The 27131-nt window shown below is 36.4% G+C and overlaps 1 protein-coding gene and 2 long non-coding RNA genes across 4 annotated transcripts in view; 1 reads left to right on the top strand and 2 right to left on the bottom strand.

Annotated features, from left to right (window-relative positions):
* The window catches only part of LOC112139956, a 7444-nt gene extending 1926 nt beyond the window's left edge, over window positions 1-5518 (top strand). Inside the window, exon 4 of the long non-coding RNA XR_002918084.2 lies at window positions 5047-5518. This is a non-coding gene — a long non-coding RNA (uncharacterized LOC112139956). The remainder of the gene's footprint in view (window positions 1-5046) is intronic.
* A 12447-nt stretch (window positions 5519-17965) lies between these two features.
* On the bottom strand, window positions 17966-19691 carry LOC112140004. 2 transcript variants are annotated; one of them, XR_002918096.2, is made up of 3 exons: window positions 19673-19691; window positions 19413-19540; window positions 17966-19321 (listed from the first exon to the last, which is right to left on the bottom strand). It is a non-coding gene; the product is annotated as an uncharacterized LOC112140004 (long non-coding RNA). The 2 variants fall into 2 exon arrangements; XR_002918095.2 differs by lacking the exon at window positions 19673-19691 and having other exon boundaries at window positions 19413-19592.
* A 2518-nt stretch (window positions 19692-22209) lies between these two features.
* Window positions 22210-26692, bottom strand: LOC112139958 (neuronal vesicle trafficking-associated protein 1). The gene is made up of 4 exons (XM_024262835.2): window positions 26485-26692; window positions 26175-26308; window positions 25966-26082; window positions 22210-22457 (listed from the first exon to the last, which is right to left on the bottom strand). The coding sequence occupies exons 2-4, from the start codon at window positions 26301-26303 to the stop codon at window positions 22317-22319; spliced, it is 387 nt and encodes a 128-aa protein (XP_024118603.1). The 5' UTR covers window positions 26304-26308; window positions 26485-26692; the 3' UTR covers window positions 22210-22316.
* Window positions 26693-27131: the final 439 nt, after the last annotated feature.

Here is a 27131-nt window from a genome sequence, read left to right as displayed (position 1 = left end):
ACTTATAAAGGTGCGCGGACCACTGCTGCACCTCAGTCAACTTTGAACTGTATTCGTGTACCTCTTGTTGTATGTCTGATCTCGTTCGGGTTGTACTGAAATATAATTTCGTTGTCAGTGGAAGCTGTGCATACGACAAATAAAATCTCTTGAATCTCTTGAATAAACGTGAAATCATCAGATTGGGTTTAACCTCGGAGAACGTTCCGATTGTGGACCTAAGGAAGGACTACGGTGGTGGACTGAAGGTCTCATGATGTTCCTCACACCTGTGAAACGCCGCTGATGGGCGAGTCCGTTTGGCATCAGAATCACACGGATGAGTTCAGTTAGAAACCACTAGAACTAGAGGTGGTGTTCCTCAGGGACCCGTCCTTGGTTCACACAGCTTCACCTCAGCAGGTCCCTGTTGACCTGACCTCTTGATTAACCGTTGAATCATTCTGTTCATTTGATGTGTTTTATTTCTACTTTACTGTCTTCATCGTATCTCATTTGTCGTGTTGATCCCTTTCGGCTCAGGCCTCCTGTGAAAAAGAGATCTAATCTGGTAAAATAAGAGTGAAATAAAAAGAATAAAATCAGCATCATCCCTGATGGAGTTTCCTGAACTTCATTATTAAACCGTTTTTCAGATCACGGCTGTTAAAAGCTTTAAAACAGACATAACTTCAAAGAAATGTAACTTTGGATCAGAAACGTGGTTCAAGAGAAGAGCTTCACATAATAATGTGATAAACTTTGATGAGTCGATTGATGACTGACTGGATTATTAGTTCAGTCCGATTGTAATGTTTTCCACTTTGATGAATCTTTCTGTCCAGATTTAGAGAAGATTTCCAAATCGTCCTTTAGTCTAAAACTGCTGCAGAACTGCTGAATATAAACATCAGAATCTTACTGATGGACAAGATTACATTCATATTAATGAATGTTTTATTCTGATGTCGGTGTTCTTATAAAGATACTAGCATGATGTCGACCATAAACCTAAACTCTATTTATGGTTACAAACTCTATTAAGTTCATCAACAGTTATTTGTCTGATATAAACGTTTGTTTTCAATGATTCTCTTTGAAACTCCTTTGAAAAAGAGATTTTTAATCTCAGCAGGACCTCCCCGGTTAAATAAAGGTAAATAAAATAAAAACATGGCGGCTGTCTCGGCCTCTGTTTTATTCATGTTCATTTTTCTGAATATGTCTTAAGATCACATGACTGCATACAGAGGTGGAGGTAATGGATTACAAAGTAACTCATTACTGTAATTTAATTACTTTAGTTACTAATGAGAAATGTAACAAATTAATGTTAAAATTTTAGTTATTGATTACAAATACTGGACTATAGGATTACTGGATTTATATCAGATTACTGGATTTACATCAGATTACTGGATTTACTTCAGATTACTGGATTACTTCAGATTACTGGATTTATGTCAGATTACTGGATTTATGTCAGATTAGTGGATTTATGTCAGATTACTGGATTTATATCAGATTAGTGGATTTATATCAGATTACTGGATTTATATCAGATTAGTGGATTTATGTCAGATTACTGGATTTATATCAGATTAGTGGATTTATGTCAGATTACTGGATTTATATCAGATTACTGGATTTATGTCATATTACTGGATTTATATCAGATTACTTGATTTATATCAGATTACTGGATTTACTTTAGATTACTGGATTTGCATCAGATTACTGGATTACTTCAGATTACTGGATTTACGTCAGATTACTGGATTTACATTAGATTACTGGATTTACTTTAGATTACTGGATTTGCATCAGATTACTGGATTTGCATCAGATTACTAGATTTACATTAGATTACTGGATTTACACCAGATTACTGGATTTACTTCAGATTACTGGATTTATATCAGATTACTGGATTTATATCAGATTACTGGATTTACATCAGATTACTGGATTTACACCAGATTACTGGATTTACTTTAGATTACTGGATTTATATCAGATTACTGGATTTACTTCAGATTACTGGATTTATATCAGATTACTGGATTACTTCAGATTACTGGATTTACTTCAGATTACTGGATTTACACCAGATTACTGGATTTACTTTAGATTACTAGATTATATTGGATCTGTTACTGTGAGATACATGTCCCCATGAATTGCTGAAGAGACTGAAGTCTTCTCTATCAGCAGCAGCAGCTGGAAGAACTTCTGAGGACCTCCCCTGTTGTAGTGAACGGACCCCTAGATACCATAAAAGGATTAAAATTCCTCCCTGAACATTTGTAGTTTAAAAAATAAAGTTATTTAACTCGATTTGTCCTGCGTGGAACTAAACTTCACATACTGGCTGTAACAGAACCATCTAGATGACGATGGAGGACTCATAGATGTGAGATCTTCAGAAACGAACAAATATATCAAACGTACCTCTTTTTATATTCAGATTCAGGCTCAAACTAATCTATATCAAGAACCTTTGAGCTGCAGCTACAGACCATCGAGATCAATCGCCTTAATAACCTAATAATAAATATAGAACGATCCTAATGACTGAAATAAAGTGTTTATTTTAGCTGATATGATCGCGTTCTTCTACGTGTTCTCTAAAACACTCAGTGACACAACAGCTGAATCCACTTCCTGTCAGTTCATCCATGTGGTAACCAGAGTTAAATGGAGATGTACAAAGTAAACGTGTTCTAATGTTGGGTTTTAGCGATCACAATGTTTTCTGTCTTGTTCTTAAAGTCATTTATTAAAGAACGTAGAAAACATTTGAAGAAAAAGACGTTTCTGAAGGAGTGAAATGGGATGAATATTATGTCACACATGCAGAATCATCTCTAGATTATTCTCAGCATATATGATCTACATGAGTCAATGTAGGAGAGATGTGGGATCTACTGGAGCCGCTGGTGGATCTAAAGCGTGTGATAAAGGAGAGAGATCAAAGGAAGAAGCTCCTGGAACGTCTTAATACTACAGACAGAAACCATCAGTCTGTAAGGAATAAAGACACAAAATAATATCAAACTAGATTGAAGTGATGCAGGAATCATCTCTGGAGGACAACAAGTGAAGTTTGAGTTAGAAAGAAATTAAGTCATTTATAGACGTGTGTGATGAATGTAGAACCAAACCCTCTGAAATTACAAAGTACTTTATTACTGACAAAGTAATCCAGTTACTGATGAGATCCCTCAGTGATCTACTGTCAGAAACAGTCATTAAAACCAAATAATAGAGTTTCTGTTTGCATCTCAACGTGTTGGAAGATGAAATTGAGAAGTTTGTTATAAATATTAATTGTGATAAACCTTGAGGAACTGATAAAATGGACAGAAGACTTTGAAAGATCAATAGTTAAATCTGTATGTCATTTATTGAGCTCATATGTTGAAGGTCTCAAAGATTATCTCTTTTAAAATGTTAAAGAGTCTAACAGGACAAAACATCCGAACTTTACCAGCTTGGAGGAGTTTAACCAGACGAAATGATCTGAGTGTGAAGAATATTTATTCTTATAAAGACGACTTCAAGCTGAGACTGTTTTCAAACCTTTAAGATTCGTTCAAATCTTTTAGTTTGTACATTTTCTGCTTCATTTTGTGTCGTTTCACTTTTGATTTGTTCAAAAGGAAAAAGCAGAACATTTTAAAGTTAACATTGGATTGTAAATAGTTGTTTTTTGCATTTATTTTTACGTTTCATCTGGAGTGAATAAATAAAAACATAAACATTAAAAAACACTTTTTTACATTAGCTGTTCATTTTGTGCTTAATTTAATGTTGTCGATAATGAATGAATTTAAGCTACAAAAACAACCTGAAGAGTCACTCGGGAACGAGTCCCTGAAAAGAGTCGGTTCTCTCTAGGGAGCTGACCCAAAGAACCGGTTCTCTCTAGGGAGCTGACCAAAGAACCGGTTCTTTCCAGTGAGCTGACCCAAAGAACCGGTTCCAGCCCAGAACCCCTCAGACCTTTCCTGCATTAAGGAGGACTCTGCTGCAGGTTTCTAATAGTTCTGTGTGTTTCATTTGATAGAAATGAATCAAACTTCATAGACTGAAACTTGTTCCACATCTGTGGCTGTAGACCACATGTTGTTCTTATTTTTGTGTCATTTTTCACTGATGTCTGAATTCTAGTCAATCCAGTTTATGAGTTGAACCATGTCGACATTTCCTGCTTGTTGCTATAAAAATATAGTTAAATAAAAGACAAGAGGATCGTGTTTGTTCTTCTTTTCTATTGAGAATTTGAGTGGAAAAAATGAAGTTAGGAGTAGTGAATGACTTTTTAAACTAGAGAAGTTGCATGACCTTCAATAATGCTGGTTAAATGCTGATTGCTGAAGTAATCTACTGTAGTGACGGTCGCAGGCACGTTGGTCTTGCTGTCGGTCTGCACCACAGGGAATTGTGGGTAATATTTCTTTTGCCTTTCAGGTTGTAGTTGCATTAGTTTTGGTTTTCGTTAATGTGTTTTGTTGTCTGACTGTTTTACACTTGTTGGCATTTGTTTATTTTATCCTGTTATGTTTGAATTCTTCCTGCACCTTGAGGGAGAATGATCGAGAGGCTGATGATCCCCGCCTCGTTGTGTCATTGTGTGATGTCAAAATAAGAGCCAAGGATCCTGTCAAAATAAGAGCCAAGGATCCTGTCAAAATAAGAGCCAAAGGTCCTGTCAAATTAAGAGCCAACGTTCCTGTCAAAATAAGAGCCAAAGGTCCTGTCAAAATAAGAGCCAAAGGCCCTGTCAAAATAAGAGCCAAGGATCCTATCAAAATAAGAGCCAACGTTCCTGTCAATTTCTCTCTCAGCTTCTTTGTCACTGATTTGCTACATTTCTGGATTTGCTGAAAGACCTAAAGTAATTTGATGCTACAGTTACTAAAACACTTCATGTTGCAGAAAGTGCACAAAGAATGTGAAGAATTTTGAAATGTGAAAAAATTATGGATCCCAAAAAATCCCACATTGCTAAAATAATAGCTTGACTCCAAATTAGCCAACAGAGAAGTTTTCTCTCTTTCAAAGGTACAAGAATCTTTATCAACGAGGATTTCTCCGATGAAGCAGAAGAACGTCGTCCACCACTGAGCAAAGAGGGAAAAGGGAAACATTGTATCCCTGATGCAGAACCATCATCTAACGACCGGATCAGTCGGATCCCTCTTGACATTTACAGGCATGTTATGTTCCTTAACTATCAGTTTCTCAATGGCCGACTGTAAATGATGATGATTCAATAACTGTGAAGGACAAAACGGACAAATCATTGATCGATTTCATTGATCCAGAAGAATTTGTCTTTAGAAGATTACAGATGATACATGTAAATACTACAATGAAGAAGCCTTTAACACTGTTAAAAAATCAATTAACAAGAGAAAAAAGATTTTGTTCTAGTTTTCACCTAAATATACGAAGATTAACACAAAATTATGATTTTGCATTACTGATCCACACTGGAACAGCGTTTTTCTGTACTTCCTTTATCTGAAACATAAATGACACTGAAAACCTTTAGACAATTCCTCAGTATAACACTTCGTTTCTGCAGAAAAATCAAAAAGTGTTTTGGACTTTCTGTAAATGTAAATGTACATGAAGATTACGTGTTTTTGAACGGGAAGACCTAAAAATCCATTTTCTGAATACAAACATTGAAACAGTATTTATAGTATTGGGAGCAAATCTCTGATTCTTGGGTGTGTTTATCGGCCTCCTGATAGTAATGTTCATGTTTTTAATGAATCACTATCCTCTGTTTTGAAGACGATTAGTGCCAAAGATAAAGGCTGCATCTTCCTCTTGTTGGTAAGCCAACAGGGATAACGAGCTTTAATTGACATTTCTATAAATTATCATGAAAAGACAAACGCTGCAGGTATCCTGCTCAGATAGTTCAGACCATCTTCCTGTGTTTGATATCTTTACAGTTACCCTCCATCAAACAACCTAAGTTTAATTTGATGCGTCACAATTTTACTTTGAAAAAAGAAGAGAACTTCAGAACCTCGTTGACCAAAACTACGTGGGTTGAAGTGAACAAGGACCGAGATGCTGAAATGACTTATCAATCATTTATGAACATTCTTACCATTTTGTGTAAAGAATGTTTCCCTTATGTACAAAGAAAAAAAGAAAATGTTGATAGGCATCGGTTTACACCGGCAATAATAACGTCTTCCATCACAAAAATAGTTTATGTAATTACATTTATATATAAAGTCATTTATAAGTCCTACACCATTCAACATTTCATGATACAAAAGGCACAAGAATCAATTTGTCAAAATGGTTTAAAAAGCTACAAAGATGTATTACTCAAAGACTGGTAAATTCCTGTGAAAACATTAAGGATATTTGGAATATTATAAATGAGGTTCCATAAAAAACAGGTTTCCAGGCCTTTACCGCCTAAAGTTTCTGATGGACCAAAGAGTTCTAACGACCCTCCTGATGTTGCTTTGACTAATGCTTCTTTTAAATGTGGTGCTTCACTGGCCAGAGATAACCACCACCAACAAAATCAGTGTCTCCAATCCTGAATCTAATCCCACAAACTGAACTCATTTTGATCCACAACACACGATGAATGCAGAGACTTCTGGAAATGAAGGACACGGCTCCAGGTCATGACCTGAGAGCTGGTCTCCTGAAAAAGCAGCTTCTTCAATAGTCGAGCCATTGACTCATATTTGTACTTTGTCTCTTAAAACTGGGGCTGTGCCGATAGAACTGAAGGTAGCCAGAGTAACTCCCTGGTTACATCTGGTGACTCTAGTTTAATAATTATCGACTCATTTCTGTTCTACTCTTGTTTTCTAAGGTACTTGAACAATAGTTCACGTCCGACTATCTAAATATCTTTCTGAAAACTGTATCTTATAAATCCTCAGGATGGCTTCAGAGAACACACGTCCACTGAACGGACTCTGTAGTTTGTAAATCTCATCAAATTTAAACTAAAAACATAGCAGTGGTATATTTTTTTCTAGAGCTTTTGTCACAGTCAACCATGAGATTCTCTTTACTAAACTTCATGTGGAATACAACACGATGCTTTAAGGAGGATACAGAATTATTTAGAACAGAGAGAACTATTTGTTTTTATTAGTAATCAAAGGTCAAAGAGAGGCGAGTTAGTTTGGGGTTCCACAAGGATCCATTTTGGGACCTCTTTTATTTATTCTATATATTAATGATTTAAGACGCTCTTGTAAAAATATGTCCTCTCTCATGTTTGAGGATGACACGTGTCTTCTGATCACCAAGGACATTTTAATTATTTAATAAATGAGGCAAATGAAGAATTATTGAATATTTCTGAGTGGTTTAATTTAAATCAACTTTCTTCAAATGTACAAGAGATGAATTACATTATTTTTAGTAATGAAATTAATTTATTTAATTTAGTGAATCTTGATGGCATTTTTCTTAGGAGTGACTGTTGATCAAAAGTTAACTTGGAAAAATCTGACTCAAAATAATTGTAAAAAAGTCATGAAATCAGTTGGTATTTTGAACTAAATTGGCTCCTCTATAAATACACCTTATATGATGAAGCTGTACTACATTTTAATTTATCTACATTTTAATTTATCTACACGTTAATTTATCTACATTTTAATGTATCTACTGTAATATAAATTGGGGCAATACAGTTATTATTATTACAAAAAGATTCGTACGTGTTATTAGTTATTCAAATAGACTGTCCCCTTCAATTCCTTTATTCCAAAAATATAAGATATTAACAATATTTAATCTTAATACATGTTGTTTGGACTAGAAACAGTGGGACTGAAGAAAAGACAGGAAGCAGAGCTGGAGGTAGCAGAGATGAAGATGCTGAGGTTCTCTTTGGGAGTGACCAGGATGGATAGGATCAGGAATGAATACATCAGAGGGACAGCACATGTTAGAGGTTTTGGAGATAAAGTCAGAGAGGCCAGACTGAGATGGTTTGGACATGTTCAGAGGAGAGACAGTGAATATATTGGTAGAAGGATGCTGAGTCTAGAGCTGCAGGAAAGAGGTCTAGAGGAAGACCAAAGAGGAGGTTTATGGATGCAGTGAATGAAGACATGAAGGTGGCTGGTGTTAGAGTGGAGGATGCTGAAGACAGGCTTAGATGGAGGAAACTGATTCGCTGTGGCGACCCCTGAAGGGAAAAGCCCAAAGGAAAAGAAGAAGAAGACTGTATCTGTGTCTTCATGTTTAAGTATCGCTCCAATGTTTTACCAACATCGTTTGCTGATTTTTTTTATGTTTTCCTCCGATGTTCATGTTTATCCAACGAGACGCTGTGATGATTTCTATCTTCCTTTCTGTAGAACGACCATCAATCAGAATACAGTAAAGTATAGACGGTCAAAACTTTGGAGTAATCTAAACTGTTCTCTTAAATCTATTTCTTTGTTGGAGAAATTTAAAAACAATTAAACTTACTCTTATAAGCTTTTCCAAAAAGTGTGAATGAGGTAAAATGTAACATTTTTATTTTGCTTGACATTTCTGTTTGTTTCATGATTATGTTTTGGAGGAGGTGGTTTTATGAGACCTGTGGGGGTCTTCACTCTCTAATCCATCTGGTTCCATTTTATGTAAGTGCAAATAAAGAAAATCACAATCAGATATTGCAGACAATTCAAACATGCACAAAGAATTTGAAGATTTTTTAATTAATATATGAATACCAGAAGAACAATCAGGAATGTCCTGAACTTACTGGACATTTTGATGATATTTCTTAAGTTTCAACAGTTCAAGGATTAAATGAATTTCCCATTCATCTTCAGTGGTGCTGAAAAAATACAGAAATTGCATAAAATCTTAAAAATTGTGAAATATATCAACACCAACATGAGTTTTTAGGTGCTAAAAATGTTTAGAAAGTAGAATTACTATTGTGTGAACGCTTACAAAGCAATCACACAGTAAAGTAACTTAGTTCCAATGTCATCCAGTTACTAAAGTAATCAATTACTTTTTCAGAGTGATTTACCCATCACTGACTGTATATGCAGATGATACAACTCTGTCTGCTGGTCTAGCGTAGTTCAGGTCGGTTACATGAGCTAATGTTCATTTCTGAATCCAAACCAAAATGTTTGTTTTTGGGTTCAAAGCATTCGGTCAAAGAGAATAAAAGTTTGTGTTTGGTTACAGAGAGTCGACTGAAGAGTGAAACAGCTGATGATCAAACAGGATCATGAAGGACACAGAAGTACCAGGGTTAATGAAAGAGGAACTTTTCCACAATGCTAATCATGCATCAACAGAAACAAGAGGACGGTTCTGTGGTTCTGGATCACTGAAGCAGACCAGAGTTTAGCTTCTATTCAGACGCTGCAGGACTGGATCTGGGTTTCCTGTTTATGCATCAGTCTGTGGTTCTGGTTCTGTCTGATGTGACGTTACAGACGGTCAGCGTGTAGCAGTTTAAACACAAGAGGAGCTCTAATGCGACGTTTACTCTTCGTTTAGTTCATGACTAATGCAGTCAAAGGAGCAGAGAAACGTCATTACAGGAATATGAAGGAAATTAAAGCTAAAATGAGTCTGAATGGTTTTAATGTTAAGAAGTTAGTAATTCATGAATGAAGTGACATTACTGTTTATCTATTTTTTTCTTTGAACCTTTGAATAACTACAGATAAAGAATCTTGCGTATTATCGCTTTTAAAGTTCTTGTAAAAAACGTTTTTTATCCCTTCTGCTCTCCTTGTTTACATTAAAAGTGGGGTCATCTGGACCCACAGACAGTGTTCTGATTGATGTTTGAGTTTCACTAATGTCCATGACAGACAGGAAATCCTGTCCACCACAGATTAGAAATCTTTTAGTGGAAATATTCATAAATGTGTTTATGAGCGAGGAGTCGGAGTGAAGTGGATTCTGGTTCTTCATCCAGTTACTGTAATGATGATCTGAATGTTCTGAACGTTTCATTCTATTGAATCCATTCATTCCTAGAACACAACAGTGATGACGGTTCATGGAGAAACAACAGTAACACTTCATAAGATTCTTCACGAGCTTCATGGACACATTAACAAACATTATTGTGTCTACAGGTTGTTAGTGACATTTATCAGCACAAAAATGGGTTAATTAACATCCTTAGTAAACTTTAACATCTAGAGCGAGACAATTCTCAACAAATGTCTAAACTGTCTTGTCAACATTGTATGGAGTGTTTTACAGCACTTCATCTAAAGTGTTACTGAACATTAAATGTCAAGTTTGAAATCCTTCCAGTTAATGTAAAACAAGATACCTTATTAAAAATGCTCAATATTAGGGTTATTCTACTTTATATCATGATGTTAAACTGACGTTCAGTAAAATTGGGGCCAATTTCTGCTTGAGTTCATAGGATGAATTGATTTATTGAAAATAACTTAGATTAGAAACTGAAGCTGTTGGTCCAGATGTGATGAAGGTTCTGCTGTCAGACAGAATGTTCTGGTTCTGTTCCAGACTTTTACAATCCAACTCTAAATTTTGATTCTGTTCTTCTCATCAAACTGTAAACATTTTACCTTCTGAATCCTTTACTGAGGAAAAAAACTGTTTTTTTATTCTTTTTATTTATTCCAACAAAGTTGAGATTGATTGTTTGCTGATGATACTGTTTTGTTTAGGAAAAATATTGATGAGTTTCTGAATGTTGTTGAACAAGAATTCAGTTTGATTAAGAAATGGTTTGATTATAAAAAGTTATCTCTATATTTTTATTTTGTTGATCTGTTCCATTACATTAACATATTGGGTAAGTCCACATATCTGGATGACAGGAAAGGATCAGGGAGAAGAATCAAAGTCTTGATTCATTTCTGCTCCTAAATTACATCTTAAAAAGAAAAAAAACAATCCTAGATGACTTTGAGCGCCTGTCCCCAAACACTACACACGACATATTCCTCAAGTTTTAGTTGTGATAATATTTTATTAGTACAACTTTTCAGAGTTTCCCGTTGAGCGTTCCAAACTTTAACCCTAACAAAACAAAAACAGTTCAAGCAACTTGAAACTTTAAATCCTAATAATTCCTGTTTCCTCCTGAGATTTTCATCTTCTGAGGTGAAAACAGAGTTTTAGTAAATTCTTTGTTTTTAACTTTAAGCATCACTAATAAAGTTTCCTGTTTGACTAAATCCTCAAGTTTCATCGATCGACTCCACAGATAAAGTATTTGTATGATCTCTGTTTATGAATTATTGGAATAACCTTGTTCTGCAGTGATGATGTTGAATCAGTTTCATATGTATTACTCCACACGTCAACACCGTACGTGAAATAAGGCTGTACAGTGGAACAATGTGACCTTCTGAACACCACAGGATGAATACAACTTCATATTCTAAACAAATACAACTTTAGACACTTTTCTTTTAATATTTGATACTTGCAGCTTCCAAGACAATTTTTGTCCCAAATGAACCCAAGAAATCTAAACTCAGATTTTTCAGCTGTTACTCCATCAGCCGATAGTTTTACTCCCTCCTGGTTTTATTAGTAAAAACATGAACTTTGTCTTTTCTAAATTCAATGAAAGCTTAATATTATTAAACTAATATTTAAGTTGGACCATTTCAGTATTTTTATTAAATATCTGAAATTTGATCCTGAATCAAACATTCTATCATCAGCAAATAGAACAAGTTTGAAACGTTTGAGATTCACAAATGTCTGTATGTCTAACAGGAAAAGACCAGGACCCAGTATTGATCCTTGAGGGATCCCACGCTCTATATTCATGTCTGAGGAATGACCAGTAAACTCTACATGTTGATGCCTTCAAACAGCTGATGAACCAGATAAGAACCTCTGACCCCAAACAGATGAAACTTTGGAACTGAAACAGATCAACAGCATCAAATACCTTTAAGTCAATAAACAATCCTATCGGGTATTTCTTTTCATCAATTACTGTAGAGATATCTTCTGTTACTTTCATCTTAGTGTTGATCGGTTTGTCTGAAGACCACATTGAGTCATTTATTAGCTTATCAATGAAGAGTTTAATCTGAGAACAAACAGCTTTTCTAACATTTTACTGAACTGTGAGAGTACTGATACTGGTCTATAGCTGTTGATGGAATGTTTTGTGAAGTGGAATAACTTTAGCAGTTTTAGCTTCTGGGAAAACAGCTGTTTTAAAGGAGAGATTAAAAATATAACATGAAGCCTCACAATACAATCGAGTGTCTGTTTTGTAATTACCATCACTATCAATTGATGTTTATTTCTGGACCACGGAGAACATCTCTGGTTCATCCGTCTCTGATAGATACGACTGCATCATCTTTCCCTTTTCTGACTTTCTGTCAAATTTCCCTAAGTGAGGGCCTATATACACAAAAAGTTAAATTCATTGACCACTGTGTCCGTAGTTCTTATTATATTAGGATCCTTCAGGATTTGTTGAGGGAGGTCTGCAGATCCTGTTTTATTTTCCATGACTTTCTTTAGTATAATCCTTGTGGTTTAATATTGTTCTCCTTTTCAATTGTAATATTCTTTTTTTGCGTATCTCAAAATGTTCATTTGTTTTTGTTCACCTTGTATGGTTCTTCAGAAGCCTCTGTTCCAAATGTTAAGAATTCCTTGTAAAGTTTATTTTTCTTTTTGCATGGATTCTGTAATCCTCTTGTTATCCAAGGTTTCTATTGTTTTTGGTTTGTGCCGACGTAAAACCTTTGGGCAGAGTTTATCGTACAGGGCTAAATAACAACCAAGAAAGGACCCAAACGCACCATTTACATCATTAACATCCTTCCATTCTTGTTTTAACAGGTCACTTCTAGATGCATTAACTGCTTCTTCAGTCTGGCTTCTTCTATCTCTAAGGTGGTTAAAGTGTTCCTTTTTGGGTGATTGATAATTAAATGTTGTGAATAGATGATGACTTACATCATTTATCACTAAACCACTAGTTGTATTTTTGTCCTGGTATATTCGTAAACATATGATCAATTAACGTTACAGTGGTTGTAGTAATTCTACTTAATCTTGTGATTAATGGATCCAGCCGTCTACAGCACAATGCATCCAAAACATCTGAGGATTGTTTATTAGTATTTATTTTTAGTAGATCTAAGTTAAATTCCCCACAGATAATTAGTGTTTTAATTTCACTGAATCCACTCAAAAGGTTTTCTAAGTTTTCTTTGAAGGTTTCCACGTTTGAACCTGGTTTCCTACAGACACACATAACGGTAATTCTGTTTCTAAAGCAACACTTTCCATTAGGTCATCAATTACAGAAGTCGATCCTTCCACTGCTCTACATTTAAGTCACTGTCCACGTAGATCTCCACTCCTCCTCCACTTCTGTTTAGTCTGTTGTTAGCATATGAATCATAACCCTTTATATTAAAGTCAACCACTTTCAAATTGTTTATCCATGTTTCAGATACAGCAATTAGCTTAAATGTACTTTTAAATCATCCAAAGAATCGTGGATTTGTTCATCTGTATAATATCTACAAGAGACTTTAATATGATTAAAACATGAAGCTCTGGATCCACGTCGCTGTCAAAATCATAGTTGCTGTGCTCTAAACAGCTGAAAGTGTTTGAGTATCAAATTAATCCGTCATGAAAACTACATTTATGATTATTTTTCTGGTAATAGAAAGTTTGGAAATGCTAAATTATGTTTAAATGGTGAAAAGATTCAAGGTGTAAAAGACGTAAAGTTTTAAGGAATAATGATAAATCGTCTTGGAAATCTCATAAATGACATAAAACAGGTTTTTAGATCTTTAATATTCTGTTTAAACTCATTTAAAGAGTTTGTATCTAGTTTACTGTTTATTAATCGTTCCATATCTTTCATATTCTGCAGAGATTTGGGGAAATGCAGGAAAAACTCAAATTGAATCTTTGGTTAAATTACAAGAAAAGCTTTTAGAATAGTTAACAGAGCAGGATATTATGAACCAAATAATTCAATATTTTATTTGAATAAAAGTTTTAAATTAATAGATATTGTTTTTGTCAAAGCAGGAGTGTCAAAGTCAGTCCAACAAAGAGCCAAAATCTAAAACACACCTGAGGTCAAACAGGTCAAACATTTATTGATCACTAAAACGACATTTTTAAAACTTTTAAACCGTTACTTTTTAACATAATTATGAACTAGATATATAGCATTACCTGTGATAATGTTAGTGTGATGCTGGAAGATGAATTTGGACTCTGAAGATGCTGAAACTGATGGTTAAAAACACTGAAGCTAAAAAGAAAAGACTGAATTAGCAAAAACAGTTAGAAAAGAGCCGGAAAATCTTAATAAAAACTTTAAAACTGTAACTTAACATAATTCTGAATAATAAAAAGACAGGAATATTATTCCAGAATAAATCAACTTAAACCTTAAATAACTTTAATATTTTACTCTCCATGAAAATATATTTTGCCAAAATGATACAAATTAGAAATGAGCTCAAGATAACATCGGGTCATTAATAAGAATAAAATAAATGATCTGGAGGGCCGGATCCGGCCCCCGGGCCTCGACTTAGACACGTGTGTTAAGGTATTACAGACTGTTTATTGAGTAAAACATAATTTGGTTTCAAAGATTAACATTAACGATTTACTCTAAGGGTTAGTCAGTATAATTTAGAACGTCTTCATTATTTAAAACAGGTTAAAGTTGAAATGTTACGAACTGTTTGTTCTCAGGAAAATGATGAAATGAACTGAGTGATAAATTAAATAATTCACTATTGTGGATTAAAAGGTTTAAAATATAAACGTATAAATGGTTACAAAACACATATAAAGGATTTGACTTCTTTGTATCTGTAAATTGTTTTTAAAGGACACTGTTGTTTTTATGAATAAGCTTCATCAGCTTCTGCCAATTCCTTTTTATTGTTGGTTTGTTTTGACTCTACATTGTGTTAACAGTACAAATGGCAAACTAAACCAATAAACAATACAGCCGATATTTTATATTCTGAACTAAAAACTAATTTCTACAGAATAACTTATTGACTTGAATCTTTTATTTTTATTTTTAATTTTAAAAAACATCCATTCAAGCAGCTTGATATTAAATAATAATTTTTATTATGTTTCAAAAAATTTACTTCAGAAAAACTGATTCAGATAAAAACTTTGAGAAACTGAAGGAATTCACAGAAACATTTTCTGTTTTCTGCACAAGTTATCAGTTTAGTTTCTATTCAATTCTGTTTAAATCTGTGAAACGTTGATGTTGTGGGCGTGGCCTCTGATTCTTTCAGATCAATCACACATATCGATTTCAGTGACTTGGGAAATACATTTAAATCTAAATTCAAGATTAAATTCAATAAAAAAAAATCCCAATTCTGCCATTAAGTTTTCAGGAAAAACATTTTCATCTCCTGTAGGAATTTATTGCCTTTAATGTGAGATTTGATCATTTTATCTTTTTAAAAGAATACTTTGAATTCTAACAGAGAGGTGCACTCTGGGAAAAGTAGCTTTTACGTATTTATATCAAGAGGAACGACCGTCCTCTCCTCGTCCTGACATGAACTCGAGGTGAATTGTTCTTCAGGTGAAGCTGCAGGACTGAATCGATTCCCTCTGGGATGAAGATTCTCCGATAAAACAGGAAATTCATCATTTTATACATTTTGTTTAAAACAAATTTGTAGTAAATTTACTTTTCCAGGATAAATGTTTGTCCCACCGTACCTGAACTCACCATCTGGGGGGGGGGGTCATTTTAGTTAATTCAGAAGTTTCTATGTTATTATACTGTGTAGTAGTTCACTTTCGGCTTATCCCTTTCGGGGTCGCCACAGCGTAACAGCACCCACTGTTTGGCATCAGTGATTTGGCAGAGGTTTTTTTTTTACGCCGGATGCCCTTCCTGACACAACCCTGTACTTGAGTAAAAACTCCAAACTTAAGAAACGAACTCCAGCAGCTGGAAGACCGTTAAATGAAAACATCAGTTATTTATGGAGTCCCTCAGGGCGCTAACACGCTAACACAACACATGCGGTTTTACATCGACGGTATATAGAGAACTGGACTAAGTGACTCCTCCCTCTGGCGTTCCAAACAGGAAGTACCCCAAACCCCATAGACTTCTATGTGGATATAAGCAGCTGTTCTCAGTCTATTGATCACAATAATCCTTCTGGATCTGATCAACATCCGACTCATAATCCTCTTTTTAATGGATTTTTTTAGTAGTTCAAGTCACTGAAGTTATAAACTGACCAATCAGATGAATGCATAAAAGGAATTGGACCTTCACTCCAGTTCTCATATACTGTCAATTGTTTTTATACAAACACAGCATGGGTGGGTTGGGGGGGGAGGGGCTACAACACAGACTCCAGGTTCTCTCATGCACAAGATCACATGACAGCAGAGGTCAACACTGAAGGTCACTGAATGCATGGGGGGGCACGTTCACTGACGCCACACGAAGACGTTTAGTTCACATGACTTTAGCATTAAAGGGGCGGAGCTACAGCTGCAGGACGTCAGACCACATTCAGATTCTACCATAAACTCTGCATTCATTCAGGAATTCACTCCAACACTCAACTCCTGTGTTGCTAAGCAACGCTGAAGGTCCTCAAACGATGTCTTACAACGATGAATTCGGCTGAGGATTTGGACCTGAACACGACCTCTCTGCACACCTGAACCACACCTGGATCCCACTGGGAGGGGCTGAAGCTTCTCATCTGTTTACGGTCCATTTGGATGTCGGTTCTAGAATCTCCTTTTATGATTACTCTGACCCAGAAAGTATTTAGAAAATGATCTAAATCCTGATCCAGGTTCAGTCTGTAACCACAGTAAATCCAGTTTAAGAATAGATTGTATTTATTTGTAGACACAAACACTTCAGTAAACATGTGAGTTTATACATGAAATAAATATTATATCCACTCTTACGAAACATTAGCAGCTCAGAGCTTCACCAGAAAAATGACCAAATCCAAACAATATTTATTACATTATTAATACACGTTATTAAAGGTTGATAAAATGTTAACCCATTGAATCTAAACCACTTAGCTTTTCTCCTCTGGTTAATCGCATCCATAAATAAACTTTAATGTTTGATATATTTACGACATTCATATCTGCTCTTCTGATACAGTTAAAGTGTTGTCCTTTATTGTTCCGACTCCTTCAAGATTCTTTAGACTTCATTACCAGTTTACACAATATAAACGTCAAGTATCTTTAGTATTTCAGTGCATCGCAGTAATCTCTCTGGATCAATCTAGAACATTCTAACTCTGCCCTGAACTGACTCCGCCCCCTGCTTCAAATCCACACTCTGGATTTAACCACGCCCACTTCCCCGTGTTAGTGATGTTTTATAACTCTAACATTTAAAATATTTAACATGATTATTACAGAATTACAGGATTTTGACAAAACTACACAACCATCATAACCAGACCGTCTCCTTTTTATTCTGTAGTCAAAGTTCAGCTTGTGATATATGGTACCTGTTTTCCCCCGTACTTCACCTCTTTAGGTCAGCCACAACATTCTTGCTGACTCCGCCCATTTGTCCAAAGCTGCACACACTGACCACGCCCTCTTTTTTCACTCATTTTCAGCTGCAGGTCTGTGTTTTATTAAAGATGATTTTTACAGATCCAAGCAGCAGTTCCTGATATTAAAGTCAATCAGTAATAAAATAAAAAACTGGTCTCAAAACATCATGAAAGTTTCTTCAAAGAGTGACTTCACAGTAATGTTTCAGCCCGATGTATAGACTCTACTTTCATGTTCATTTGAACCCACTAAGTATTTAGAAAATAACGATCCTAATCCAGGTGGTGACCCGGCTGCAGGCTGTAGTAATCCGAGTTCTGATCTGCAAAAACCTCCCTGATCTGTTCAGTCTGTAACCAGAGCGACCAAAGACGGTTATTTAATAAGATGTCCAACACTTCAGTTTAGGAATAAATAGGAATTATTTATTTGTAGAGACACAAACACTTCAGTAAACATGCGAGTTTATACATGAAATAAATATTATATCCACTGTTACGAAACATTAGCAGCTCAGAGCGTCACCTGAAAAACCAAATCATAGTTTGATATTTATGACATTATTAATACACATTATTGAAGATTTTAACAAATATGAACCATTTAGTTTTCCTGCTCCAGTTAATCTCAACATAAATAAACCACTTTAACGTTTGATTTACATTTAAATCTGCTGTTCTAATACTAAAAATAAAAAACGTACATTTGTTTTAAGAAGCTTCTAATTCATTACCAGTTTACACAACATGAACTTCAAGTATCTTTAGGGTTTCAGTGCATCACAACCACCTCTTTAGATCAATCTAGAACATTCCAAGTCTGCCCTGAACTGACTCCGCCCCCTTTTTTTGAACCACTCTACCGACTTAACCATGCACACTTTCTTGTTTTTTCTCCAATCACTTTAAACCGAAATATTAAAATGTTTATCAAAATTAACACTTATTTAATAAATACAAAATGACATAGCGTTTGACACGTGTTACCTTTTTGGGGGGGGGCGGGGGGATTCAAGTCTTGACAGTTCAAAACTGCTTCAGAAATTATGTCCACAAATGTCAAGAAAAAAATTTTGTCTGGGTATTTTCAGAGAATATTTGAAAAAAAAAAATTCAAATGACATATTGAGAATCATTCAAATATGAATTAATAAATCTATCGACTTTGACACCACATTCTTATATGATCAAAGGTTTACAGTGTTGTGATTTTTTTTTATTTTTTTAAGTCATGCTCGTATTTTTTCGACACACCACATTCTTGATCCATCTGGAACATTCTCATTTGACTCCACCCACTTCCTCAGAGCAGCCCTCCCGTGACCACGCCCTCTTTACCCAGCAGCAGCTCAGACCTACCTTTGTTTTTGTTTTTTTAACAGCAGCAGTATTTATAATAATAAACTGTCACGATCACCATAAAAACACCTACACGTGATGCTTAAATACACCATTACAGAGGTTCATTTTACAGGTTTTTTCGATATCGTAGCTGATATTTAAATAAGTTTCCTTTAAATTTAAACTCTAACTACTACATTTTGACTAAAATGACTCATTTCACTCCAAAAGACACGTTTCTATTCAGTTGCTGTTTTTCTTCATCACAGGGATAACTCCCGTTAACGTGTCCGTGTCTGTCCCGGTTTATCCAAACCTTCAGCTGAGCGTAACGGAAACGGTTAGCAGGCGGATCCCGTCTGCGTCTGAATATTTACTTCAACTATGGAAACATCTTTGCGTCATGGACGGCAACATTTCTGAAACGGACAAAAAAGTTTTCAGCATTAACTGCGTTACACCCAAGCAGCCACACTTCCCCGGAACACTCGGTCCCGGTTCTGTACTCACGGTCCGTCCGCCGTCCGCGCTCCGCCCGCCGCGGGATGGAAGAGCTGCTCCCCGACCTACCGATGGATCCGCGCCGCCCCGACACGGTCTCCGGTCTGCGCCTCCCGGTTTTATAGAGGAGACGGAGCCTGCTTCGAGAAAGTTCGCCAAAGTTCGGATGTTGAATCAGGAAAAATATTGAAGGTGCATCCTCTATGGAATTTCAAAATAAAGGCTCTTCTCGTGCGTTGTCGTTGCAAACAAACAAGAAAATCACCCACCTTGTCTTATTTTGAAAATTACAAAAAAGGAAGTGTCTGTTAACTTCATCACCTTGGCATTTTCACTGTCGAATGAACCGACCAATCACAGCCTTGTTACCATAAATGGAGCTCTCTACAATGTTTCTACCCAACAACAGAACGTTCCAGAAACCAATGGAAAATTCCCAATTCTAGGGATCCGCGCTCGTGCCTTTCTGCACGTGAGCACTGAGCAGAACAGGACTGGACCAGATCTTTCTGCTTTGGCGCAGTTTAAACGTGACAGACGTGAGTTAACACGAACAGACCGACAACAACATTATTTTGGGAACCAGTGACACTAAAATAACACGCATGTTTGTGATATTTAATCATTGATTTTCAAAATTTCAAGAGGAAAACAAGATATTTCCTTTTGAATCCGTTTTCCCTTCACCTATAAGCAATTTTAGATTGATTCAATTTTAATGAGTAAGTGTTGAAACCAAATCCTCTGTTTATGTGGTTTTTATATGAATGTTTTCTTCAGTTTCACTGCAATCACAAATATCCGACTCTTTCACATAATCTCATTACAGTTATGGGCCAATTTTTAAATAAGGTTAATTTCGAATCCCTAGAAGCCATCAGTATGTCTGAATTCCTTGACTACTCACTATAGACTGCTTTTGCCATTTTCTAGTCCTTTCCGAATCTACGATTCCAGAATCGAGCCCTAAAAATCCAGTTAGGGATTTGGGTGGGAATTTGGACACAGCGTCCGTATTTTAGATAAAAACACCCCCTAAACATGTTTCAAAATCCTTTGCTGTGATCAAATTAGCTTATTTAAAAGTGAACAGAAAAATTAATATAATTTCTTTTTTTGTCTGTCTTTGCTGTAATTTCAATTATAAAAATAAATACATAATTTAAAGAGACACATTTCTATGTGTTTATCTTTTACATTTCTTCTTCTTCTTTTCCTTTCGACTTTTCCCTTCAGGGGTCGCCACAGTGAATCAGTTCCCTCCATCTAAGCCTGTCTTCAGCATCCTCCACTCTAACACCAGCCACCTTCATGTCTTCATTCACTGCATCCATAAACCTCCTCTTTGGTCTTCCTCTAGACCTCTTTCCTGGCGCTCTAGACTCAGCATCCTTCTACCAATATATTCACTGTCTCTCCTCTGAACATGTCCAAACCATCTCAGTCTGGCCTCTCTGACTTTATCTCCAAAACCTCTAACATGTGCTGTCCCTCTGATGTATTCATTCCTGATCCTATCCATCCTGGTCACTCCCAAAGAGAACCTCAGCATCTTCATCTCTGCTACCTCCAGCTCTGCTTCCTGTCTTTTCTTCAGTCCCACTGTTTCTAGTCCAAACAACATGGCTGGTCTCACCACAGTCTTGTACACCTTTCCTTTCATTTGTGCTGAAACTCTTCTGTCACACATCACACCTGACACTTTTCTCCACCCATTCCAACCTGCTTGCACTCTCCTCTTCACTTCTTTTCCACACTCTCCATTACTCTGTACTGTTGACCCTAAATACTTAAACTCCTCCACCTTCTTTATCTCTTCTCCCTGTAACCTCACTCTTCCACTCTGGTTCCTCTCATTCACACACATGTACTCTGTCTTACTGCGGCTAACCTTCATTCCTCTCCTTTCCAGGGCAAACCTCCACCTCTCTAACTCCACCTCCACCTGTTCCCTGCTCTCACTACAAATCACAATATCATCTGCAAACATCATAGTCCATGGTGATTCCTGTCTAACCTCATCCGTCAGTCTGTCCATCACCATTGCAAACAGGAAGGGGCTCAGAGCTGATCCCTGATGTAATCCCACCTCCACCTTGAACTCCTCTGTCACCCCTACAGCACACCTCACCACTGTCTTACAGCCCTCATACATGTCCTGCACTGCTCGGACATACTTCTCTGTCACTCCAGACTTCCTCATACAATACCATAGTTCCTCTCTGGGCACTCTGTCATAAGCTTTCTCCAGATCTACAAAGACACAGTGGAGCTCTCTCTGACCTTCTCTGTACTTCTCTATCAACATCCTCAAAGCAAATGTTGCATCTGTAGTGCTCTTTCTTGGCATCAAACCATACTGCTGCTCACAATTTTTTTTTTTCTAATTTGTTATTTACTGATGTTTTTATGCTAATTTGGAGTTAAGCTAATGTTTTAGCAACATGCTAACGATTTGAGCTAATTTGTTATCTACTGATATTTTTATAGGCTAATTCAGAGTTTAGCTTAGAAATATCTAAACGAGAAGCTATTGTTTTTGTCTAATTTAGTTTACTGAGGAAGTTTAGGCTCTTTTGGAGTTTAGCTGGTATTTAAGCAACGAGCTAGCCTTTTTGGATAATTTGGCATCCACTAAGGTTTTGGGACTAATTTGGAGTTTAGCTCATACTTAAACAACACACTAAATATTTTTGCAAAATTGGCATGTATTATGGATTTTTCAGCAAATTTACCAGCCTGTTCAATCCCAGTGTTACATACGACGAGTACTTATTTAACGTTTTTCTTTTCTAAAATGTAATGGTTTTTTTTTTTTTCTAATTGTTGCTGTGATCTTCAATTGCTTTTGCATCCATTTGTTGATGTGATTTGTACTTCAGGGCCACCATAATATAACATTTGCCATTTTTTTCACCTAAACTTATGATAGTCGTTGTTTACCATGTAAACGAAGCTGTCGGGACACGGCTGCTCGTACTGATACACTTTGTAGACGACCAGGAACACCACGCACACCAGGAAAGCCAGAGCGCAGATCACCAGCAGAGTCACCTGAAGAGGAGAGAAACATCTTCATCATCCTCTCCATCAACGAGAAGAAACAGTGCAGGTGAAAGTTTCACACTTCATGACCTTCATTGTTATGCTCTTCACACTGGTGTTACATTCAAACAATGTGCTAAGACAGGGTGTTGAACTCAATCACACAAGAGACCAAAATCCAAAACACACCTTAGGTCACGGGCAAAACAGGATAAACATTTATTGAACACTCTAAAACTACATTTTTGTAACTTTTAAACATATTATGAACCAGATATAGCATTACCTGTGATAATGCTAGAGTGAATGCTTTAAGCTATATGTGGCTGCTGAAGATGGTAGTGCTGATAGCTGAAAACGCTGAAGCTGATATCCAGCTAAAATACTTAGATTTAGCTCCATAAACTTCACCTTGGTATGGTTGATTTTAATAAATCTTTTTGACAGATCTTGAATTAGTTACAACAAACTATAACCTTTTTTTTACATAAACTAATCCAAAATGAAGATGATGGATCAGAAAAAATAAGTACAACTCATAATTTATAAGTAAATACAGTGACATCCCACATGTTCATGAAGCTTTTTTTTTTTTTACAGAAAATGATACAGAACTCTAGAAAAAACAGTTTAAATAAGAATAATAGTCCTTTGGAAATGTTCATCTTTTCTCCATTAGCATTAGGAATGTTTTTTAGAGAATAAATGCAACATTTCCACGAATGAAGATCACTATAAATATAAGAAGCAAAGCAATTCCAGAAAAAAGCATAAAATATTTCAAATCTTTGGAAAAAGTAAAAATTCTGAGATTAAACTCTGAAATCAATTTGAAGTTAAAGTCACTTCATGAATAAAAATAAGAAAAAAATCATAATCTGTTGTAATCTTTTGTGTATTTATATTCTTACAGCAGCATTTTTTTCTTTAAAAAATCCTGACATCCTTAATAGCTAAAAATTTCCCATTTCTTCTCCAAAAATATAGTTCTTAAAAATCTTAGAGACTGAATTATCACATCATCAGATCTGCTTCTTTTGTGTTTGTCTTTTTTCCAAAAGGTGTTCATCTGCCAAAAATCTCCCGTCAGTCCAAAGGACACATTTTCAAACCCTAAAATCCTAAAAACTGTCAGTTTATTTTCAAACCACATCGTCACAAACATTTGAATTTGACAAGTCCAGTTTAACATTTAGAATTTTTTAGAAACTTAACTGATCACAACTTTTAGCTACTAAACTTGAAGCAAACAGTTAAATTTAACTCAGATTACTTATTAATCCTAATCCACAACAAACGAACTTGAATTCATTTGAAGAATCAAGAATCATTTTGTAACCGAGATTTGTACAATATTTATTTTATGAATGTCCTACATGGTTGTATTGGTTTTCTCCTCTTAGATCGTTCACAAATCAAAGTTCAAATATCAGTAATCCTGTCTGCAGTCAGAACAGCAGATCAGCTGATCCACTAAATCCTCTGGATGATATTAAACGAGTCGTGGATTATTTCTCTCTGACAACCCGGTTATAGTTAGACAAAGTTATGAGTACTTCATTGAATGCTGCTTGTTTGATTATGAAGGTAATTATGATTTTATTATTTTAATCTGTGCTAATGCTAACACTAGCATTAGCTTTGTCTATGAGACGTGGAGCTGCAGAAGATCTTTTCTCACCAGTTAAAAGTTTCCTAAATTTCCGTTCTCACATAATCATTATAAACAGATCAAAACTCAGACAATTCCAGCGTGTCTGACATTAAAGTCAAACTTATTCCTGTTGTAATGTTTTCTACTGCGGTCAGTGAGCTGCTGTTAGCTCAGCCGTGGTTCTAACATCACTCCTCTTTGTTTTTGTTCATAACTGTGTCTGATCTACGGGAAAAAAAGGTTAAACATGATCAAATTAATTGAAAATGTTGACAAAAATATGAAAGTGACTATTATAAAATATGTTCACCCAGAGATTATTTATTTATTTATTTTTACTTTGGCGCTCTTATTTTGAAAGCTGAAACTTCGTGGCTCCATAGCTGCTCTGAACATTTTCACTGAACCAAACCATTTTTATTTAAAATTACCCTCTAAAATATTCTGTAAAACAACAAATACATTTATCCTGGGAAGAGATAAAATGCATACGGGTAATGCAGAGATGTTTGTCTTTGCTGAAGGTATTAAATGTAAACAACATGAATTTCTATCAGTTTTTGTGCTGATCGCACTGAAAATATGTGCAAATAACATCAGTCAAAATTGAACCCATCAGAATAATATCTGCTGAAATTAAAGATCAATGTTTTCCATAAAATATCAAATATTGGAATATTATTCAAATTTGTACTTAGATTTGTAAACTATTAAAGACAGGAAATGAAAATACAGTTCAGCAGGACATTCATGAAATAAATATTCTACATTTTTCTGTTGAAATTGATAAGGTTACCTTTTATTATTTATGTAAAATTGTGTCAAACCGCGTTCAGCTGATAGCTTTTCTGTTCTAAATGCGACCACCGGTATTAACTTTTCACATTTTCAGTCTTGTCGCCATTTTGTCTGACGTCACCGTGAAAAGGGTCTTGATAACTTTACTCTCTGGATCGTCAGCTTACTTATTGTAAAAAGTTGTTTTAAAATGAAGCTTCTAGATTAAATCTGCAGAAATGAAGGTGTCCATCCAGAAATCTGTTGCTGGATCCACACCAATGTGGATGAAACAGTTGGAGGCAGATAAATGCGTTAGTGACCATCTGTGGTGCTGGGCTCCCACTTCTCATGGGAGTTATGCAACCGCTACTGGTGTTTGTGAGGAAGTGTGGAGGAATGAACGCTGGAGACCAAACTGTTTCCCCCGTGCTGCGTTTGAGGTCCTTTCGTTGATTACAGTGCTCTGTTTGCGTCTGTAATTTGGGAATATTTGTGAATTATTTTTTTAGGTATTACTGTTTAACAGTCTCAGATTTATATTTAAAAAATAGGATAAATGTTGTTTTTCATCCGTCTGGCTGAATGCTGCAGTTCCACCGCAGGCAGACAGCAGAGAAGGAACAAAGCAAAGCAACAGGAGCTGCTGAACGATGATGAAGGACCGTCTGAACCTTTTCAAAGCTCTTGTGTTCTGAGCCAAAGATGAGACTTTTTATGTTTTTTAACATCAAAAACTGAGGAGAAAACAAAGGAAAGCTGTCAAGCCTTGTAGAGGCAGTTTCATCTGTTGATTTACTGTTTTTGTTTTTAAATACAGACTTTCCCTTTTTCTTCACCTTGATTTTTATTCATTTTCAAGCCGCTAGTGGAGGAGGCAGAGATGCTGTGGAGACCATCGCCATGGCAGCAGCTGAATTAATGAGAGTTTCAGGGCGGGGTTAAGTGAATCACAGAGCATTATGTCTTGTGTACCACCATGAGATGACAAGCAGCTGAAGGAGGGAGCCTCGGTGTGTTTGTATGCTGGACAGGTTGACTAATGTCCTGGACTCCAGGCAGGAAGGCGACCGTCTGCTGTCTTACCTTCAGACGCTCAGAAACCCCTTCAATGATGCTGATGGAGAACTCTGCAATCTTAGGAGAGCGCAGCTTCCCCTTCTTGCTCTCAGCATCGTAGTCCGCCTTTGTCTTCACCACCACCTGCTTGAGAATCAGCAGATTGCAGCCGTTATCACCCTAATCTACACAGACTGGACGGTTGTTACTGATGCGGGTAATAACAGGGATCCTGCCTTGTCAGGTGGAGGGAACTGCAGCTGACTGGCATCCAGCGGCGTGATGAGGGGAATGGTGTCAAACCCGTCCTCGGAGACCACCTTCACGTTGTTTTTCTCGGTGAAATTATTCCCCAGTTTGACCATTTTCCCTGCAAAGAACGTTTCATCCGTCACCACAGGACATCGTTGGTGCGGAATTCGGCAGAAAACCTCAGAAATGGAGCGCAATGGCGCACAGCGCGGCCTGGAAACGCGCAAAGTTTCCACCGTTTTTGTTATCATTTCTTTTATTTCCATCACCGCAAACGTGGAAAAGGAAGCTTACCAGCTTGGCGGAGTGTCGGTGCGAGCAGCCGTCCTCCGTGCGTTTGTTTATCCCAGCGTCGGAGAGCGCGCGGGGTTCGTGTGACGCAGCCGATTTGCGGGGAAGCTGCTGCACAATATGGCCAGCCGGCTTTGTGCGTGGCGCTGGTCCCCGAGCTGGATGCTGCTGCTGGCGTCTGGCTGCACTGCAAGTGATGTAACGTCACCACATGCACGCGCCAGCACGCACGCGCGCTGCTGGGGTCCTCCTCCTGTCTCCGCGCAATCACTCTGCAGAAGCTCTGCTCAGTGAGACACTTTTTAGAAAGAATCTGGTTATATGAGTAAATGAGCAACATGAATATTTGATTTTGAGTGAAGGAAATAAGTATTAGATCCCTATAAGGCAGAGGATGTCAAACTCAATCACACAGGGCCAAAGTCCAAAACACATCTTAGGTCACGGGCCGAACAGAATAAACATTTATTGAACACTCTAAAACTACATTTTTAGAACTTTAAAAACGTAACTTTTTACATAACTATTAACTAGATATATAGCATTACCTGCAATGATGCTACCCATAGGAAAAATCTGTTGCTCAAATGTGGCTCAAGCTCGTCTCCTGAGATCAGTTTGAGATCAGTTTGAGCGTCTCATCTTTGTAT

This window comes from Oryzias melastigma, linkage group LG5 (assembly GCF_002922805.2).
Source record: "Oryzias melastigma strain HK-1 linkage group LG5, ASM292280v2, whole genome shotgun sequence".
Lineage (NCBI taxonomy): Eukaryota > Metazoa > Chordata > Actinopteri > Beloniformes > Adrianichthyidae > Oryzias > Oryzias melastigma.
The sequence above is the reverse complement of the archived record's forward strand: the minus strand, read 5'-3'. Positions and strand labels throughout refer to the sequence as shown.

Excerpts from the sequence above, each read along its gene's own strand:
- LOC112139958 (XM_024262835.2), bottom strand. The coding sequence starts at position 26,303 with ATGGTCAAACTGGGGAATAATTTCACCGAGAAAAACAACGTGAAGGTG. Across the intron at positions 26,083-26,174 it reads AGTTCCCTCCACCTGACAAG|GTGGTGGTGAAGACAAAGGC; the intron begins GCAGGATCCCTG and ends ATTCTCAAGCAG. Across the intron at positions 22,458-25,965 it reads GGGTTTCTGAGCGTCTGAAG|GTGACTCTGCTGGTGATCTG; the intron begins GTAAGACAGCAG and ends TCTCCTCTTCAG.